Source organism: Oncorhynchus keta, chromosome 25 (genome assembly GCF_023373465.1).
Source record: "Oncorhynchus keta strain PuntledgeMale-10-30-2019 chromosome 25, Oket_V2, whole genome shotgun sequence".
Classification (NCBI taxonomy): domain Eukaryota; kingdom Metazoa; phylum Chordata; class Actinopteri; order Salmoniformes; family Salmonidae; genus Oncorhynchus; species Oncorhynchus keta.
Genome location: NC_068445.1, coordinates 7,221,811 through 7,243,273, shown reverse-complemented (window position 1 = coordinate 7,243,273; position 21,463 = coordinate 7,221,811). Strand labels below are relative to the sequence as shown.

The 21,463-nt window shown below is 43.8% G+C and overlaps 1 protein-coding gene across 2 annotated transcripts in view; it reads left to right on the top strand.

Moving 5' to 3' along the window:
• Positions 1-21,463, top strand: part of LOC118358053 (apoptosis-inducing factor 3) — a 37,891-nt gene extending 16,428 nt beyond the window's left edge. Inside the window, exons 2-21 of one of the 2 annotated variants that reach the window (XM_035735446.2) lie at positions 5,876-6,099; positions 11,425-11,641; positions 11,802-11,911; positions 12,047-12,156; positions 12,267-12,311; positions 12,403-12,499; positions 14,100-14,212; positions 14,705-14,791; positions 14,996-15,087; positions 15,226-15,356; positions 15,532-15,647; positions 16,178-16,249; positions 16,743-16,806; positions 16,984-17,060; positions 17,860-17,977; positions 18,373-18,471; positions 18,865-18,940; positions 19,149-19,253; positions 19,463-19,483; positions 19,909-21,463. In XM_035735446.2, coding sequence (XP_035591339.1) covers positions 6,069-6,099; positions 11,425-11,641; positions 11,802-11,911; positions 12,047-12,156; positions 12,267-12,311; positions 12,403-12,499; positions 14,100-14,212; positions 14,705-14,791; positions 14,996-15,087; positions 15,226-15,356; positions 15,532-15,647; positions 16,178-16,249; positions 16,743-16,806; positions 16,984-17,060; positions 17,860-17,977; positions 18,373-18,471; positions 18,865-18,940; positions 19,149-19,253; positions 19,463-19,483; positions 19,909-19,951 — 1,824 coding nt within the window. In that variant the 5' untranslated portion in view covers positions 5,876-6,068 and the 3' untranslated portion in view covers positions 19,952-21,463. The remainder of the gene's footprint in view (positions 1-5,875; positions 6,100-11,424; positions 11,642-11,801; positions 11,912-12,046; positions 12,157-12,266; positions 12,312-12,402; positions 12,500-14,099; positions 14,213-14,704; positions 14,792-14,995; positions 15,088-15,225; positions 15,357-15,531; positions 15,648-16,177; positions 16,250-16,742; positions 16,807-16,983; positions 17,061-17,859; positions 17,978-18,372; positions 18,472-18,864; positions 18,941-19,148; positions 19,254-19,462; positions 19,484-19,908) is intronic. The other variant, XM_035735448.2, reaches the window with a different exon arrangement.

Below are 21,463 nucleotides of genomic sequence, written 5' to 3'. Positions count from 1 at the left end.
CAGACGATGCAATCTCAACCACACTGCACACTGCCCTAACCCATCTGGACAAGAGGAATACCTATGTGAGAATGCTGTTCATCGACTACAGCTCGGCATTCAACACCATAGTACCCTCCAAGCTCGTCATCAAGCTCGAGACCCTGGGTCTCGACCCCGCCCTGTGCAACTGGGTACTGGACTTCCTGACGGGCCGCCCCTAGGTGGTGAGGGTAGGTAACAACATCTCCTCCCCGCTGATCCTCAACACTGGGGCCCCACAAGGGTGTGTTCTGAGCCCTCTCCTTTACTCCCTGTTCACCCACGACTGTGTGGCCATGCACGCCTCCAACTCAATCGTCAAGTTTGCGGACGACATAACAGTGGTAGGCTTGATTACCAACAACGACGAGACGGCCTACAGGGAGGAGGTGAGGGCCCTCGGAGTGTGGTGTCAGGAAAATAACGTCACACTCAACATCAACAAAACTAAGGAGATGATTGTGGACTTCAGGAAACAGCAGAGGGAACAGTAGTGGAGAGGGTAGCAAGTTTTAAGTTCCTCGGCATACACATCACAGACAAACTGAATTGGTCCACTCACACAGACAGCATCGTGAAGAAGGCGCAGCAGCGCCTCTTCAACCTCAGGAGGCTGAAGAAATTTGGCTTGTCACCAAAAGCACTCACAAACGTCTACAGATGCACAATCGAGAGCATCCTGGCGGGCTGTATCACCGCCTGGTACGGCAACTGCTCCGCCTTCAACCGTAAGGCTCTCCAGAGGTTAGTGAGGTCTGCACAACGCATCACCGGGGGCAAACTACCTGCCCTCCAGGACACCTACACCACCCGATGTTACAGGAAGGCCATAAAGATCATCAAGGACATCAACCACCCGAGCCACTGCCTGTTCACCCCGCTATCATCCAGAAGGCGAGGTTAGTACAGGTGCATCAAAGCTGGGACCGAGAGACTGAAAAACAGCTTCTATCTCAAGGCCATCAGACTGTTAAACAGCCACCACTAACATTGAGTGGCTGCTGCCAACACACTGACACTGACACTGACTCAAGTCCAGCCACTTTAATAATGGGAATTGATGGGAAATTATGTAAATATATCACTAGCCACTTTAAACAATGCTACCTTATATAATGTTACTTACCCTACATTATTCATCTCATATGCATACGTATATACTGTACTCTATATCATCGACTGCATCCTTATGTAATACATGTATCACTAGCCACTTTAACTATGCCACTTTGTTTACATACTCATCTCATATGTATATACTGTACTCGATACCATCTACTGTATCTTGCCAATGCTGCTCTGTACCATCACTCATTCATATATCCTTATGTACACTGTGTATAAGACAGTAGTTTAGGAATTGTTAGTTAGATTACTTGTTGGTTATTACTGCATTGTCAGAACTAGAAGCATAAGCATTTTCGCTACACTCGCATTAACATCTGCTAACCATGTGTATGTGACAAATAAAATTTGATTTGATTTGAGATGGTGGAGACACTCTACTTCCATAAACGGGAAGAGCGGTGGGTGTAACCACAACCTCCAGGGCGCTACAACACAATTGCCACTGGGCCTAGGCATAAAAGAGTGGGTTTGGGTACCCAGGAGGACCCCGGGGCAAACTGAAGGCACGAACGGTCGCTTTGCAGCCATAGGGTAGACGGAAAAGCAGGTTAGAAAAAGAAACATGACATTTCCCCGCTCTCCAGCGGCACAACAGGCCACGATGGGAAAGACTCAAGCACAACAGGCCACGATGGGAAAGACTCAAGCACAACAGGCCACGATGGGAAAGACTCAAGCACAACAGGCCACGATGGGAAAGACTCAAGCACAACAGGCCACGATGGGAAATACTCAAGCACAACAGGCCACGATGGGAAAGACTCAAGCACAACAGGCCACGATGGGAAATACTCAAGCACAACAGGCCACGATGGGAAATACTCAAGCACAACAGGCCACGATGGGAAAGCCTCAAGCACAACATGTCCCATGTAGAGGACCCGAACGGACCCAAGGACAATCAGACCAAATTGGATCAGAGTGACAAAAAAAGGATGTTTATCAGCCAAGTTGCTCTTCTGGTTAACAAATAGGTCTTTATATGTTGGCTAAGCCTTTACAAGTCAATAAAGTCACCTTATTAGCGTAAAATAAGTATGCTATAGGCTATGCAGAGCCGTGGTCGGTCCATTCGGGTCCAACCGAGTCTATCAGCTGTAGTTACGTAAATCCGATGACAATCAAACAGGACCCGTCTTGGGTGGTCCCTTGAAGACCTCTAGTCCCATGTGACGGGCTAAATGCTTGAAGACTGGTTTTGTGTAAGTGACATGCACCCTCAACTTTGGTGTTACCCTACTGTAAATGTCCAGGCCTGTGTGACAGGTGAGATGGCAGTTAACTGGACCTTTAGGAGATCGTCCCTCTGTTTCCAAGGGATGATCTGTGTAGGTCACACCACTTCTCCAAAAACGCCTCTCCTGTTTTACCAGACAGTGGGCGTGTGGGAGGGGCACTGTCACTCTGGTGAAAGGTCTTGACTTGTCGGCTTGTCGCAGGCAAACGCCATTTGGGTCGCGGGAGAGTGATCTCCACCAACCAGGGTATCCTTGGTCATTTGAAGGGCTCGAAGATGAGGGATAAGCCTGTGGCAGGCCTAGGAGAGAGAAAAAGCTTAGGGCATTACCATTGAGAGGCTGTGCCAGTGCTTCCACTCCTACTGGTGCAAAAACACTAAATAGGGACGGGTTCTCCAAAACCCTCCATAGGGTTGTCGCTTTTTACAGTCTGTCTTTCAAGTCAGTCTGGATAGATGCAGAGGGCTGCCTCTCAGGAACTGGTTTAAAGTGCCAGCGAGAGCGTGTCATGCGCCCCCCAGGACATGATAACATTGCAGGGGAGGGCAGAGTGTGTTCCATTGCTGGGATATCCTCGTAATGCGTCCGAGGCATATGGGCATAACGTTTTATCCGAAACAACATGCCTGATCCTCTTGGACTGTGTGCCTAGCAGGTGGCAATTGGTATGGCTATACCGTGTCACAGAGGTGGGGTTTTTTTGTGCGAGAGAGCAGCCAACGAAATTACACAATGCTTCAACCGGTGTAGCTTAAAGGTGGAAGGAGACATGCTTGTAACCCAGATGTCCTAATCCTAAGAAATAGATCAGCTATGTGTCTGGTCTGTCTTGGCCCTACCTCGGAGAGGAGGGCTAATTAGAGCAAAAAAAATCTCCAAAGGGAGAATAAAGCTGACAAATCCCCGACTGCGTGATCAAGCGCAGGTAGGAACGAGATGAGGGAAAAATGGACTTGGTGTACCAGATTTCCCCAGACCAGAAAATATGAGTCATGGAAAACCTTACTGACTGTCCTATAGCTCGATATAGTTTTCTATCAATAGAGCTAAGTTGCCATAGGATTTCCCCAAAAAGATCCAGAGAAACCCAATGGGTTACGGCGATCTTTGATGTGAACCCCGGAAACCTGTTTCCCTGTTTTAGTGTATGGAGACAGGGGAATTGACTGCCACCTCCTGGTGATAGCACTGAGGAGGTACTCGTGAGCCTGTTTAAACCGTGTTTCTGGCGCAATAGACGGTAAGAGGCAAAAATGCCGCAAGGCAAGGGGAGCCGTGGTTATGGCAATCTGTCATTCAGCTCCGTCAGTCAGAAGAGACTGGAGGGAGAGAGGACATGCTGACTGTCATCCTGGCTTAAAACATGAGAAGGTGCCTAGGGGATAGCGCTTGGGGGTAAGAGTGCACACCCCCCATTTTCCCATGTGAGGGAAGACATTGGCAGTCTGCTGAGTCGCCAGGGGTCACAGGCCCCCAAAGACGGCGTGTTGCCTCCTCCCTGCTGTGAGGCTATGGCGAGTTGCAGTGACCAACGGGTTGCCACGGGGCCTGGGAGACTTTGCCTTCTTTCATACGCATTTCACACATCTGCATGGAGTCAACAGCGGGCCGAACAACTCCTTGGGTGTCATGGGCATCCAAGAGGTCCGCTGTTTCTTTGTCTGTTAAGCTGGAAAAGCTTAGCCAAAGTGCCCTTTCTTCCAACACCGCCAGGCTTTACGGTATGACCACAGCCAGGGATGGCATTACGTGAAGCCCGGAGGTTTAGATCCGTAATCATACAGATCTCATCCCAAGCATCCTTATTCAGGGTCCCTGAATCCAGTTGCTTCCACACATCCTTCACTAACTCTGCTTGGAAAGCCAACAATAAAGAGATCAGGTTAAGTGCTCTGATTGACAAGGCCAGGGCTTTGTACGTCTTATGGAAAATGGAGGCAGAAAAAACGCTCTGTCGTTCTAGGGAGAGAACTTCCAGTAGTGTTGGTTGGAAGTGGCAAGCCAGTGACGGTTCCACCACGGGAGGGTCGGAAAACCCAGATTCTTCCATATTGTTAATGTCCATTCTCGGGAAACCCCTAGCCAGGATATTGCTGGCAAGGGGCTTATCCCATGAGCTCATAGCCTCTCTGATGCAGGCTGGGAATGCGGGAAGCAGTTGCTTAGGGGGATGGTAGTCTTTTCCCATCGTATTGGTCCCTTCCGGGATCCTGGGCCCCCAAGGGAGCTGGCCACTCAACGTTGTGGTGGGTTGTGGGGAGTTGAGCCTCGGCCGGTGGCTGAGAGTGGAGGGAGGGGGTAGAAATAGTGGCGCATTTTAGCCTCCTTTTCAAACACACTCTAGAGAGAAATTGACCATGCTTACAGGACACTGGGTTGTCGAGTGCTTCTTGAGCATGCTCCCTTAACAGACAATTGTTGCATAAAATCCTTCCAACTAGCCACAAGCACAAGAATGTGGTTGTTTGAGTGCTGTGGTAGGCTCGTCTAGGGTTGGGGCAGCAGTGGCCATTGTGTAGAACAGTGCTATGCTGAAAATGCCTGTTGTAAAAACAATGTGTAAGTTCTGGCTTTAGTTAGGCGTAAGATACTTCGTAGAAACCTTGCTAAAGCTAGCTAGGATGTGCACAGTGGGAACGCTACAGCCACGAGGCTAGTGCTGCGTTAGCTAGCTAGCAGCTACCCTTGCTAAGGTGCGCTGTAGCAAAGAGAGGCCAGATTGACCAGTTTGGCTACACGGACTATCTGTCTCTATGCACACTCACAGGGCTCTACACACTTACGCACACTGACAATCCAACACACATACTCACTCCATCATTTGCTCACACACACACACACATAATATGCACATACATTTATACTGTCTCTACACACCCACTCACATACAATCATCATATAGAGTACACTGCTGCTACTCTGTTTATCTTATACACCTTACATTGATCCAGTATCCCTGCACATTGTAAATATGGTGCTGGAACTGACCCTGTACATAGTATGTTTACTTACATTATCATGTTCTTCTTTTTATTCATGTGTTTTTGTTCTACCTTGTTATTTTTAGTATTACATGGTTATTGATTACTGCATTGTTGGGGTTAGAGCTTGCAAGAAAGGCATTTCACTGTACTTGTGCATGTGACATTAAAACTTGAAACTCGAGAGTGGCTCACCTCATTCGCCACTCGACCTGTCTGTCTCCAACAGACGCTATGTGATTGGATACTTCGGGCTTACGGACACGCCTAGGCGCATTCCCATAGTGAGACATCGAAACAAGTATTTGAAATAGAATGACGAGTAGTCATGTGAGAAGCTTTTATAGAGCTGTCTAGTGGTGCGGTCTGATGTTCGGGCTTTTCCAGCGTAGCTGGTGGAGGGATAAATGTGAAGACGGGCTCAATGTAATCAACACATTTTTCTCCCTCCACCAGCCTCCACTGGGCTTTTCAGACACTGTTGTTTATCACTCTCCCTCTTTCCAGGTGGTGATGTGGAGGAGCTGAGGTCTACGATGGCTGGCCTGGACCTACACCTGCACCTGCTGATACCCCCATTTCAACGTTGTCATCGTTACCTCCCAACCCAGCAACCAAACCCCAGGATCTGACCCTGTCTCCCCCTCACCTCCCCTGGGCTTCCTCCAGCCAGACCTCCTGGCTCTACCCTGGGCCCATCATGGGAGGATGCCTCTCCAAAAGCAAACCAGGTGCCCACCTTCCCCATCCCGTTTTCCTTCCCTCATTTAAAATCCTGGAATAATTGGCACTTGTTCTCCAGCTATATATATATATATATATATATATATATATATATATATAGGTCATACAAACTCCCCTCCCGACTGCCTTTTGTAGCATGGCATTTTGTGGAGGATGAATTATTATGCTCTCAATTGCATTGCCTTCAAAAGGATTGCATAGTCAAATATGAATTTCAAATGTACGGCACAATGTAATAATAAGAGCTTTATTTGTATAATACAAGTAATTAAGTGCTTCACATCATAAAATGAAAAGTACAAACAAAGACCGGAGGAAGGAGAATTAAAAAAGATAGCTAGTTAAAATCGTACTTTTAATGTAGGATTTCAAATGCATCTTTATAGAAGTGTGTCTTCAGTAGGGATTTCAAAAGAGATGCTGAATCTGCAAGCCTGATGTCCTCTGGCAGACCATTCCAAAGTCTAGGGCCCCTCATGTCAAATTCCTGGTCTCCTTTCGTTTTCAACCTAGACTTTAGAATGGTCCACAATGCCCTGCCAAGAGGATCTCAGGCTGTGTCCTGGCTCGTAGGGAGGTCAAAGATCAGAGTTATAGGAAGGAGCTAAGAGGCCCTGCCAAGAGGATCTCAGGCTGTGTCCTGGCTTGTAGGGAGGTCAAAGATCAGAGTTATAGGAAGGAGCTAATAAAGCCTTAAATTTGATTTTAATACAATTTTAAAATCTATTCTCAACGTAGAGAGAATAGATATATTCTATATATTTTTTACCTTTATTTTACTAGGCAAGTCAGTTAAGAACAAATTCTTATTTTCAATGACGGCCTAGGAATAGTGGGTTAACTGCCTGTTCAGGGGCAGAACGACAGATTTGTACCTTTGTCAGCTCGGGGATTTGAACTTGCAACCTTTCGGTTACTAGTCCAACGCTCTAACCACTAGGCTACGCTATATCGGTCAACTGATGTGGCTGCATTACTGTAGCAGTGAAACTGAAAATGTAGGATTGCGGATGTATGGCTGTTTCAAAGCAAACACATTGCTGTTTAAATGCAGTCAGCTTGTTGGAGGGGGCAGTAAGTGTTGAAAATCAAAACGCATTACTTTATTATTATTATTTTTTACATCTCTGGTTGTTCATAAATCTTTGACTTTCAACAGTGCATAAGGAGAGCGATTTTTAATCCATTTTGGTGTTGTTGTTTTTTTAAGCATAATTTTCACAAAATCAACCACCGCAATATATAATGTGTAGGGGATAGGGAACTTGTCTCCAGTACTATAGGGAGATTGTTTTGAGGGTGGTGTTTTGGAATTGATGCCCCTCACTGTGAAAGTCTAATTAGTCAGAGTCTGTAGGAAACAAATGGGCCCCTGAATGGAACCTTGGACACAACAGTGATGAGCACCAGCATAGTCAACAAAATCAGAGATAAATACATGTTTTCGATCTGTAAAACACAGTATCACACCATCAGGGTAAAACTTTACATTTAGTTCCCTTACTCTGTAGTTATTCCTGTACGTACAGATTAACATGTATTGTAATGACTCCTGTATTTATTGTTACACTGTATTTAGGGTTAAACATTGAATCGTGAAGAGGAACATTGAAGATGATGGTGATTCTCTAAGTGTATTGCCATGATGCTGCAAATTCCAGAAAAAAAAACGTGGGCTTAGTCAAAATATTCCAGAACACAGAGTTTCTGCAGAATCAGTGAAAAGCAGATGTATTAGTGGGAGCTGAGATGTCATGCACGTTGCCCCTCAATTTGGTCCAGTAAAATATTTCAGCAACATATTGTAAATGCGGAATTGTTTCTAAAACTGGAAAGTCCATCAGTGCCCACTCAAAAAGATGCAGCACATGATGCTTCTGAATGAAAAGAATAGTAGAAGTGTGTGGGAAAGGGGGATAGAGGAGAGGGATAGGGGAGATTATACTGTATTCTATGTCGGAGTATCTCTTCCTTCGATGAGAATGCAGATTATACTGCATTCTATGTCGGAGTATCTCTTCCTTCGATGAGAATGCAGATTATACTGCATTCTATGTCGGAGTATCTCTTCCTTCGATGAGAATGCAGATTATACTGCATTCTATGTCGGAGTATCTCTTCCTTCAATGACAAACAAGTGTATGTTTGTCCCGAGGTGTACAATTCGCTCAGTTTTCCTCGTTGATGCATTGGAGAATCTCAGTGGAGAGAAAGGTCCCTTAACTAAGCAGGTAGAATCCAAAAACAAAGCAGTTTGCATTGCTAGAAGAAGAGGTCATATATAGAACTGCAAAGCACCCATATTTTGTTTAGCAATGTGTATGATGGTAAAAATGACACTTCATGCATGTTATTTACAGTATGAAAGCAATGGCTTGGTTACACAGCTACACATCATGGGCAGATCGCCAAAGACTCAGTTAAAGGTAACAGGCTTTAGGACAGAGTCATCTGACATCGTTTGCTAATCATTGACAAATAAACCCCTGTCCAGGAGAAGATGAGTAGAGGACCATAATATACACGTTCTATATGATTTTAATGATGATTTTAAAATATTTGTAAAAATTGCTAATGCACATGAATGGGTTGTGCCGGCTTACATTAGATTGATTTAATGAAATAATGATATAATGATTGAGTTTGTTATTTCATGTTAAATTATGGTGTTACTCTTCATTGTATTTCTATGCTGCATATCTCTTATCAAATACATGTGGCAATTACTGGACATTTAAAGATGCATCTGATGTTTTAGGAGAGATTCTGACTTCAGCATGGAGCATATGGTTGAGGATCAACTTATGGATTCAGAATGGTCCTGATCTGTGGATGTGATTTTGTGCTATTAAAAATCAAAAGAAAGATCATCAACAATATATATATCTCTATAGCAAATCTAAATGTACAAATTGTGAATTCCTCTTATGTAAGATTCTATAATATCTCTCGCAAAAATAAAGATCCCATATTAGTCTGGGGATGGAGCCTCTCCCCTTTCCTCTCCTGCGATTGCAGTCACTCTCATGATTTTCCAGTGGTTTTAATTAAGACTCGCTCAGCAGGTGAACATTCCTGCCAGATTACCATGTAAGAACCGGATGGTCAGCACATTTCTCCAGCCGAAGAGATAAAGCTAGCTGCAGTGAAAACGGGTTACAAAACCATTTCTTCGAATGAAGAAATACAAACCCCAGAGGCAACTGTGATCAAATGCCTCTTGGGTACCTCACAACAAATAAACCCACACATCCACTTAGGCTTGTATGTTATTCAGGAACATATCTAATGCATAGTGTAGTGATCCTAAATATATACCGTATCTGAACTGTCAAAATCATGTTTTTCATGAAATTGGATGATATTTGGATGAAACCAGATCAAAGTATGATGACCAAAGTATGAACAGTGACTGTTGCCTCTATGTTTGATAAAGTGTGATCATAAAGTTACTGGTCCCCTCCCCCATGTCCAACACTTGGATTCAGGAGGCGGGATTATTAAGGGGATAGTGACATCACTCTAACTCTTTTTTTTTTAAATACACCAATGGCAACATGATATTCTCTTACCTAATTTAAATGAGTACAGCCTTTTTTAACCAATGTCAGAGAAGGTGTGTTTGCAGAGAGGTGTGGTTTATATAGCTATCTGCAAATATAATGAAAAGTTGACACTATTTTTCTGTGGCAAAGATACTTATTTTCCTTTTACATCGGTGTCTGGTGTTGGCTAGCTAGGTCTTCAGCCAGCATGGAGCAAAAAGGGGGGGGGGTCAGTCAAAACTCTGACGCAGTTGTCATGTCAACGCAGCCGTCAGTGCTGCTGTGAACCGACCATAACAGACATGCCAAACTGGGGATGTATATAACAAATTGACATCATCGATGCAATTTAAATGTTGTTTGAGTTGCTTTGTGCATCACCAAATTTGCTTGAGATGATTTTACTGCAGCACTGCTCTCTGCTTCCAAGTTGCTTGACATGGAGCTGTCAGTCAAGCAAGCTCATAAATGTAAGCTCTCCTCCCACTCAGCCTGTCTTTTCTGGTAGTACTTCCTGGTAATTAACTATGAGAAAGAGATACATTTTTCTCAAATTTTGAGCATTTCTAATTCCCCAAAAATATGATGGGTGATTCACTACATGGCAAACAGGATGTGGACACCCCTTCAAATGAGTGGATTTGGCTATTTCAGCCACACCCATTGCTGACAGGTGTATAAAATCAAGCATACTACCAAGTGCTGAAGCACTTAGTGAGTAGAAATCGCCTGTCCTCTGGAAGCAACGTCAGCACAAGAACTGTTTGTTGGGAGCTTCATGAAATGTGTTTCCATGGCCGAGCAGCCGCACACAAGCCTAAGATCACCATGTGCAATGCCAAGCATCTGCTGGAGTGGTGTAAAGCTTACCACCATTGGACTCTGGAGCGATGACTCCCGCTTCACCTTTTGGCAGATGCCAGGAGAAGCTACCTGGGCTGTTTTTCTCGGTTATGGCTAGGCCCCTTCGTTCCAGTGAAGGGAAATCTTAACACTACAGCATACAATTAAATTCTAGATGATTCTGTGCTTTCAACTTTGTGGCAACAGTTTGGGGAAGGCCCCTTTCCTGTTTCAGCATGACAATGCCCCCATGTACAAAGCGAGGTTCATACAGAAATGTTTTGTCGATTGGTGTGCTTCCAACATGACTGGCCTGCACAGAGCCCTGACCTCAACCCTATCGAACACTTTTGGGATGAATTGGAACGCCGACTGTGAGCCAGGCCTAATCACCCAACATCGGTGCCCGACCTCACTAATGCTCTTGTGGCCGAATGGAAGCAAGTCCCCGCAGCAATGTTCCAACATCTAATGGAAAGCCTTCCCAGAAGAGTGGAGGCTGTTATGGCAGGGGGGTGTCCAACTCCATTATAATGCTCATGATTTTGCAATGAGCTGTTCGACGAGCAGGTGTCCACATACTTTTGCATGTAGTGCATTTTAGTCACTCAAAAGGGTATTTTTCAGGGAATTCAGAATGACTGTGCTGGACCTTTTGTCACACAGCAGGTTGTCACACAGCAAAATAATTTTCATGATCAAGTCGGTTTCATTCGATACAGAAACCCTTCTCCATTGGGAGTCTGCTGGGTATGGTAATCAAAGGGAAAATGAATAAGAATATCAGGGGTGGCTGGTGGCTTAAAAGTTGAGGAGGATGTGGGTGAAAATTATGAACTGTACCGTCTGATAAGATTAGAAACAAGTGACTGGGTGAAGATCAGCCTGAAAAGTGTGTCATATTTCTAATGATCTGTCCTGCAGTTGAGGTGAAAGTGGAGCTTACCCTCTTGGAGAAAGACAAGGAAGCAGATGTGATGTCACCCAATGGAAAGGCAAGCCCCTTCTCTGACTGCAGGCCAAACGGAGCGCTGGGACACTGCTCCGACGAGGACGCCGCTGCCGCACCCCTTAGGCTCTACAAACCCCGCGACTACGTGGAGGCCTCAGTGTGTCATGTCAAGGACATGGAAAATGGACAGTAAGGCCAAACAAAATACAACATATAAGGTCAATCACCTGGAATTGTTATGGCTGCAACCAGTCCTTTTTTTTCACTCAGATATTTTCTCTCTTCCTGTGTGTGTGTGTGTGTGTGTGTGTGTGTGTGTGTGTGTGTGTGTGCTCTTATCCCTGCATAGGATGCGAGAGGTTGATTTGGGAAGTGGCAGAGCGCTGCTCATCAAAGAACATGGAGAGTTTTCTGCCATTGGGCACAAGTGTCCACATTATGGGGCACCGCTGGTCAAAGGTGAGTCCGGTTCTACATTGTTTGCTTGTTTAATGTAATATTGGTATGGTATCTTTTTGCTGTCTTCGGTTACAAACAAGCTCTAAGGGGGATTGGTGTATGATACAGTGGAATACATATCTTTGTGTGTTGCAGGTGTCTTGTCCAAAGGGCACGTGCGTTGCCCCTGGCACGGAGCTTGTTTCAACATCGCTACAGGAGACATTGAGGACTTTCCTGGGCTGGACAGCCTGCCCACCTTCCAGGTGACCTTCCTCGTTCGGTTCGCCGTGCCATTCACATTCCCTGCCTTCACATACTGTCTCTAAGCATCGTCAAAAACCGTGTACACATCGCTCATGTCTGTTTGCTTCAGGTCCGAGTTGAAAAGGACAAGGTGATAATTCGCGCTAATAAACAGGTAAAGATATTTTGGGACGATCTAGAACAGATCATTGTTCTAAATCAACTAATTCCCCTTTGTTGACCTGGCAAACATTTTCATCTTCCAGGATCTTCAGTCACAGAAGAGGTCAAAGGCCATGGCCCGATGTTCAGCAGTCATTAACTCCAGCACTGGCTTCAGCCACATCCTCATCGTTGGATCAGGTGAGTTGGCCATTGAGCATCTCCTTGCACTCACACACAGCTGGTGAATAGACGTCTGTTCAAACTGTCGACTAGGACTGGAACCATCTGTGTTTGGTTCATTATAGGTCCTGAGTATTCCAAAAAAGGATAGATGGCAGCTCCCAAACATTACCGCAACAAACAGGTTTTTAGGTGATGGTTAGTGTTGCAAAGCTACTGGTAATTTACCAACATTTTTGGTAATTAACAGAAAATCTATGGCAATTTATTGTAACTTTGAACATTTATACGAATAACTTTCCAAAAATGTATTCATATACAGTATTCATTTATTATATCTGTGTGAATATTGTCCATGAGTTTCTAGTAGATAGCCTAATTAATGAAAAAAGCATCAACAATGGCATTATTTTCAATTCACTCTGCAACTCTTCCAACTATCGACTTTTTTCACAACTGCCACCAGGTTGACGCCAAAACAGTGACAACAAATACGTATTGACATAGTAAAATAAATACAAGTTTATAAAACAATATATGAATTATATTTCATGCTGAAACCCTCATATTAAACACCATTGGTATTCACTAAGTTAATGGTTTATATTTGGGATAATATTTTACAGCTTTGTCATTCTGGTTTTTATTTTAAAATCCTCTTGTTAAATTATTTAATATACTCTGAGTGTACAAAACATTAAGACATCTTTCCATGACTGACCAGGTGAATCCAGCTGAAAGCTATGATCCCTTATTGATGATCCACTTCAATTAGTGTCGATGAATGGGAGGAGACGGGTTAAAGAATTTTTTAAAATTATGACTTGAGACATGGATTGTGTATGTGTGCCATTCAGAGGGTGAATGGGCAAGACAAAATATTTAAGTGCCTTTCAACGAGGTATGGTAGTAGGTGCCAGCCAGGTTTGAGTGTGTCAAGAATTGCAACACAGCTGGGTTTTTCCACACAACAGTTTCTCATGTGTATCAAGAATGCCCACCACTTAAAGGACATCCAGCCAATTTGGCACAATTGTGGGAATCATTGGAGTCAACATGGGCCAGCATCCCTGTGGAAAGCTTTCGACACCTCCTAGAGTCCATGTCCCGACGAATTGAGGCTGTTCTGAGGGCAAAAGGGGATGCAACTCAATATTAGGAAGGTGTTCCTAATGTTTTGTGCACTGTGTATTTTTTTTTACATGTGATAAGGCCACACAGAGGGACGGAGATAATTACAGAGACTTGTGATAATCTGAAGTACCCAAAAGGGCCACTAGATGTCTTGTGGTAGATTACATGAAATCCTTGAAAAATACCAAAGTTCTGGTGGTTTACTGGTAAACGTAGAAAGTTTCCAGTAATATACCCTCCCTTTGCAACCCTATTCATGGTGCTGTTTAAATTTTTTTTAAAAACATTTTACTGTATGCTCTTTGGCCAAGTTGTTTGTTTACAACGCTCTAAGATTGTGTCTGGTATCTAAACTGAATCCACGCTCCGATTCACTATTTTTCTTTTCTCCCAAATAGTTCTGGTAAACGGAGCATGGGTTCAGTTCGGATAGCAAGGATCTAAGATCCTACATAGACGTTAAACCAGTGTCTTGTGCCTCCAGGTCCAGCAGGGCTGGTGTGCGCTGAGACGTTGAGACAGGAGGGCTTCACCGATCGCATTGTCATGTGCACCATGGACAAATACCCACCCTATGACAGGCCTAAACTGAGTAAGGTTTGTACAGAGATCCAGAGCACACCACAGAGACTACACAAGGACTATCCCCATAAAGACTTAGTGTCCATGAGGGTTCTTCTGGATACAAACATGGTTGAAATTGCTGATCGACGGTCTACCAGTTATGCCCTACTGTGTTTCACAGCAGATTATATATTCTTCCCAGAGATGTCATGCTCCAAAATACTTACCATTTTGTTATTGCTAGTATTAACCCATCCTGAACCCATCTTTAGCCTGTAATCTTGGGATAATATTGGTCCTGGCCAATGTTGACATTTGGCCGTGATATCTATGGGAAAACTGTTTGCTGACGTTGCGATTTAAATTGGGATAATGTTGAAAGCGAAACCAACCAATTTAACGTTGCGTTAGCATCATAAAAGTGCTATTTCTTCAATGAACTTCACCTATAACATTTCAATTTAGCAAACGTCACCCCATAAAATCCAGTCTGTGGTGTACTGTAACTAACTGTCTCCCCCTCAGTCCTTAGAGAGCACAGCAGAGCAGCTCCGGCTGCGCTCCATAGACTTCCTCCAAGCCCATGACATCGAGTTTCTCACGGAGAAGGAGGTGAGACCTGAAACACGGATTATATGGGCTACATTTGAATCCATGTAAAGTAGGGAGTTTTGAAATGGAGTGGCTACCTGAACATCTTCCAATGAAAAGATATGAGTTTTCCGTTGCAAAACTTTTAGTTCGGTGTCCCTAATGAACACATCCCCCTGGTGACGCCCGTGTTCTCTTTCTAACTGTGATGTTTGGATGCCATAGGCTGTGGCAGTGGACGTCAAGATGAAGGCTGTTACTTTTCAAGACGGCTCTAGGATGGAATACAGGAGGCTTTTCATTGCCACAGGAAGCAAGTGAGGAGTGACCGGAAATAGTATTTGGTTGAATGCAATAAAATGGAATTAAATCCTGTTGTGATTGATATAACCAGTTTTGACATGAGTCATTGTTCTATTGACACGGGTATACCACTGTTCTTTGTCTTTTGTCAGACCCAAGCCATTGAACTATAAAGGCCAGGACGTTAGGAATGTGTTTCACCTCAGGACCCCTGAAGATGCTAATAACGTAGCCAGGTTGGCCAACAACAAGAATGCTGTGATTGTGGGAACATCCTTCGTTGGTGAGAGAGATGACAGACATGCAGTAGATGTAAATTCACACATGTCAAATATTTATAAAGGGTTCATGAAAGCTACGTTAAAGCCTTAAAAATTGTAGCTTGTGGAATATTTTGTGTTTATAGTAGTACTGTAGCACTTATGTGTGAATGAGTAATCATCAGTGTTCTGCGTTAGGTATGGAGGTGGCTGCCGCTCTCACTGACAAGGCCCACTCTGTCTCCATCATTGGGATAGAAGCAGTCCCTTTCCGGAAAGCTCTGGGGGAGAAAGTAGGGAAAGCCATAATGAAGGTAGGGACCCGCCCCTGGGAAAATGGCCCTGATACCTCTAGAACACCCTCATCAGCATTTATACACATAGAAACATATACTATAAATGTGAGTCATGTTCCTTGGGCTCAATGCACCAGGCACCAAAAGGGAAAATGTCTAGTACAGTATATTCTTATCGGTGCTCATGCACTTATTTAGACAATCAGGTATATATTGTCCATTTTAATCCTGTTTTTTTTTCAGGGGAGGGTATACCGGGTGTATCCCTGGTGTGTGCATGCATGCACGGCCATGTGTGTGTAGGGCCTCCGTATACCATGTTGTTGATGTAACACTGCATGTTCCCTGCTGATAAGACACAGCAGAGGGAGACTGTGGAAACAGTCATGCCTTGTACCATAATACATAGTGTTAATAATCCGTTATGAAGAGGCTATTTATAGGGAGGGTTGCCGCCTCACCGCCAGTTAAGCTTAACTCTTTGAGAAGTAGCTTTGATCTTATGAACCTTAACCCAGTGCTCTCTCTGGCTCTGTCTGTCTTTTCAGCTGTTTGAGACGAACAGGGTGAAGTTCTACATGTTGAATGAAGTGTCGGAGATGGTTGGCCATCATGGACAGGTATTCCGAAAGTGAGAGAAACAGCATGACATTATGCACAGTTGGCTCTCTCCTTCCTTCGCGCTGCTGGCCAGTCAAGACCATTCTCAGGCTTCGCCTAGATTCTCTCCCATGGATTTCGCTATGGCGGAAACTCCCTCTTTGCGAATGACACACAAATCTATGAGAGGAAGTGTGCAAGTATACACTTGGGGAGAAGAGGAGAATGGGTATCCAGCCATTAAATGCTGATGAATGGGTGTGATTTGACCCGAGTAGACCACAGAGTGCCAACAAGCAAAGTATAGGCAGCCCAGATAACAACCAGTTACAACCTCCATTTGAAGTGTGACTCAGTAAAAGAAGCGTGTGCCAATACTGGTTTTGCAACAAAACAAAGATACTTTGTACTCAAGCAGTAAAGTAGCAGAACTGTGGGTAATCTAGTGGAAATATTACGTGTGTGTTGCCTCACTGTTTTTGTCAATGTTTTGTTTTGTTTTATGTTCCACAGTTGAAAGAGGTGGTTCTGAAGAGTGGGAAAGTACTAAGGGCGGACGTGTGTATTATTGGCACAGGTGAGGTGGCCAGCTCAGAGACACAAACGCTCGTTCCGCGATAGCCTCAACTTTAGCACACGCTCATTTCAGTGGCCGTGCAGGAGTGTAAATGTAGAGTTCAACAAACTCAACCACTAATGTTACTCTGATTCCCGGTGGTGAATTCATGGCGGTCGATGTCTCTTTAACCTGCAGGGTCAGGCCCAGCCACTGGATTCCTGAAACAGAGCGGAGTTCACATGGACTCCAAGGGTTTCGTCCCCGTCAACAAGGTAGAAACGACGATGACGCACAACTATTCTAATGACGCACAAATACTTTGAATGCACTCATTTCAGTCAAACAATTCATTTCAGTGCCACTCTATTGCAATGATGCACAAGTGTTGCTGGGTCATTTGTAGCGCTAGAGCCGTGAGTTTTTCATCAGTTGCCTAATTTGTCAGGTGGCTTGTCTAGTACGAGATCCTCCTGATTTCCACATTGGCTCCTGTATTCTTCTGGATAACCCTTGTCGTGGAAATTTCCTCTATTTACCAAATCATGAGATCAAGCCACACACAAGTCAGAGTTAGTTATCAAAGTCCATCTTTAATTATATGAGCTCTATCACAACCCTGTGACTCTCAGATCAATTCAGTGTCTGTCAATGAATTCTCTGAGAGTCCCTTCCACATTTCAACTGAGGTCCTTTATAGCAAAGACACACACAGGATAAGACAGCATCGGCATAATTCATCGTTCAGCTTTGTCTCCTTTCTCAAACTCAGAACCATAAACCAATCCTCCATATCAACAGGCATATATCAAATCCATCCTATCTTGACAAGATCACAGAGACACACTGACTGGCACACAGACATTGTGGAGCCAAGAGATACACGCTTGACCTCTCCCCTCTCTCCGGCCCAAACAACTTAGTCTTGACATAGAACAGATACTGCATCCCTGCCACAGTATTATACAAACACATTCTGATGAGAAGTAACTTACAAACATATGATGAATATAAAACATCTTACCTATGTTACCAACCAATTCTGATTATTCCCCAACACCCTCTAACCCTCAGACAATGCAGACTAACATTGATGGTGTCTATGCCGGAGGAGACATTGTGACGTTTCCTTTTCCGGGGCGGAGCAATAAGAAGGTGAACATCCCACACTGGCAAATGGCCCATGTGCACGGTAAGTGTTCGTTGTTGTGTTAATAAAGTGTTAAAGGAAACAATGCATCATAATGAAACAAATACCAAGAGATCATTTTGGGGTAGAATTTTCATATTTCCCCCTAAAGCTTGGGTGGGCAACTCCAGTCCTCGAGGGCCTGATTGGTGTCACAGTTTTGCCCCAGCGAACACACCTGACTCCAATAATCACCTAATCATGCTCTTCAGTTTAATCAAATTACATTCTAATCAGCTGTGTTCACTAGGGATGGAGAAGAAGTGTGACACCAATCAGGCCCTGGAGGATTGGAGTTGCCCTGCCCTGAAGGGTCAAACACTCTGCTGCATATATGGGGCTGGATTTGCAGGGGATTGTTTTTATGGGACCTTTTTCTATTTGTTTGTGATTGACAGGGAGAGTGGCAGCGCTCGGCATGATGGGAAGACCCACTGAGATCAAAACTGTGCCCTATTTCTGGTCAGCCATGTTTGGGAAAAGCCTACGCTACGCAGGTAAACAGAGCCTCATTCCACAACCATGGTGTTGCCAGCACCATGCCCAGTCTAACCCACTGAAACGTTGGAAACTTATTTTTTTTTCTTCTTCACATAGTTATACAGGTGTTGTTCATGCACTGTATTCATTGTTTGGGAAGCGTTACATTGGGACTGAATAGGTGGGGGTGGGGGGGAGTAATCTGCAAATAGTGAGTTGGTAAGACTACTACAAATGCTTTCCTCCAAATGCCTCTGAGATTGTAGCGCCAGTACTGCCACCTAGCTGTGAGGTCAGACACTGAGGCTTTTCAGTCATTTTAGGATTCAGAAGTAGGCCATTTGTGATATGTATGGTGGTGGTGTGGCACTCTGTTTACAAACCTAAAGTGTATCTATTCTATCACCAAGGTTACGGGGAGGGCTTTGACGATGTCGTCATCCAAGGGGACGTGGACGAACTAAAGTTTGTGGCCTTTTACACCAGGTATGTGTCCAAACACCATCGTGGCTGTCTACTGAGATGCTTTCAGCCATCAGTCCTGGTTGTTTTGTAAAGTAAATCCTCTGTTTTTTTGTTATTGTTGTGTTTAGTTCTTATATATTCCAGTAGAGTTCATCCTTACCATAGAATGAACTCCATTAAACCTAGTTTGTTGTCTAAAAGTTGTTCGGGGTATCTCTCCCACCTATAGGAGTGAGGAAGTGGTTGCTGTTGCCAGCATGAACTATGACCCCATTGTATCCCGTGTGGCAGAGGTCTTAGGGTCCGGAAAGACTATTAGAAAGCGAGATGTGGAGTAAGTACATGTCTATGCTCCTCTACAAATGTTAACAAATGATGTGTGATAACTGTGAAAGACATTCTCCTGTGTTAATAAGCAGAGGGTTTACATACATTTGCCGGTGGGTGTCTGTCCGTTTGAAGGTGTGTACGGTAAACACTGTCTTACTTTCTCTAATGTTGATCTTTCATTTTTTTTAAATTGTGCACTCACACAAAATGAAGGCTGTTAACCCGACAACGCAAGTACGAAATCTAAGACGCATGCCTTTCTCAATCCCTCCACCAACAATCCCCTCATGTGAATCACTGTTGGAACACACACATCTGCCTCGGCATGCTTATATCTATACATGCAGTTCAGTTCCAGCCATACACTCTTGTTTTCTGTTCAGAGCCTAGACTACATTACCCAGGTCATTCTTGTTTAAACTGCATAATATGCACTCTAGAGTGCATGACACCTGAAACCCCACCTCTTTAAGGAATACCTAGGATAGGATAAGTAATCCTTCTCACCCCCCTAAAAGATTTAGATGCACTATTGTAAAGTGGCTGTTCCACTGGATGTCATAAGGTGAATGCACCAATTTGTAAGTCGCTCTGGATAAGAGCGTCTGCTAAATGACTTAAATGTAAATGTAAATGTTTTTGTTTCCTCTACATTGCAGGACAGGGGACATGTCTTGGTTGATAGACAAAGGGTCACAGTGAGCGAACCTCCACGTCTCAGGCTCTCTGTGCGTCTGGGGTCTGTTGGACACTAGAACATGGACACGTTTGGTGCTGGTGAGATGCCGTGCAGCCATACTGTGAACATACAGCAGCAGACCCCTGTCTGGGACTGTTGGAGTCACTCCCCTTGGAATCGAGACTGAGATGGTTCGACAGAGAACGTCTACGGTGATGGATTACATACTGTATTCTTACCAATAACCTGAGCCATACACGGTTTTAACACGCTCTAATGCGGTAATGGCAGAACTGTGTGCTCATGGCTATGTTCTGCGATTTCACAGTTAAAGCAATCCTGGATGCAGTCTCTGTGCTTCTGCATGATGCATCTACCTGTACACTTTGTTTATAAAGGGCCGGAGAGGGGTATTGCATTTTTTTGTATATTCAACTTTGTATATAGTTCTAATCCTCAATACACTGTAACAAAACCGGGCTGTACAATTTTAAACTGGAGTTTTCTAAGGTTGAGATCAAACTAATTTAGTTGAGTATGCTCATGTGGGCTAAAACAGACCAGGTACAGTATCTGGTAGTTGAAATAATAGGATTTGTTATAGATTGTCCAGCCCCAATTTATAGAAGCAAAGACATTGTTACCTATCGAAGCCACACAAAAAACAACGCTTAGGTTTGTCAGCGTTGCAATTAGACCTTCAACTGCAATGTTTGCCTCAACCATAAATTGCACATAATCCGTAGTTGCAGTAATTGAATGTCCCTTTCCCCAGCTGACGCGTACATGCACGCACACATGAAATCCTCACAATATGATTACAAATCATTCTTTTATGGAATACAATGCATCCCTTCTTATTGGTGGTGGCATTTGTTGCCTTGCTCATACAGATGCAGGATCTTAATTTGATACATTTTTAGTTAGGGCAAATCAAGTCTGAAACGTTTAAGTGGAAATGTCAAACTTTTAGAAGCCTTTAAAAAAAAAATGGAATACACTAGCTACAAGTTTGCATTTCCTGCATCGGGGTGATCAAATTAAGATACTACATCTGTGGATTGCACAAACGAGAAATTGAAATGTACTTTAATCTATGTTAATGCTTGCGCAATAGAAAAGGTATGTCTGTGCTTTCTAACAGAACTTAAATGACTGTTCTTTTAGATATGGTCATGTAATATTTGCTGAAGGCTATGAATGCTCTTTGTTACTAACTCAGGGAACTGAAGTTTGAGGCCTGGTCACATTGGGGTTGATCCTGTTGCAAAAAAAAAAATTAACTTGTTGCTTTTATTTTCTTACCATATATTGGTTATCTGTATTTGAAGAGGTCTTGTTCATCATTTCCTCAGATATGTAGAGGAGGAAGTATTTCCATCTCCATTTTGGCATGTTGAAGATTCCAAAATACTTCAGCCCTGAGGTGAAAAACAAGACCACATTTTAAAAGACATTCTTCATACAGAGAATCTTAAATGGTAGTTTTTTTTTTTTTAATAATGGAAACTTTGAAATAAAAGTCTTCAATAATG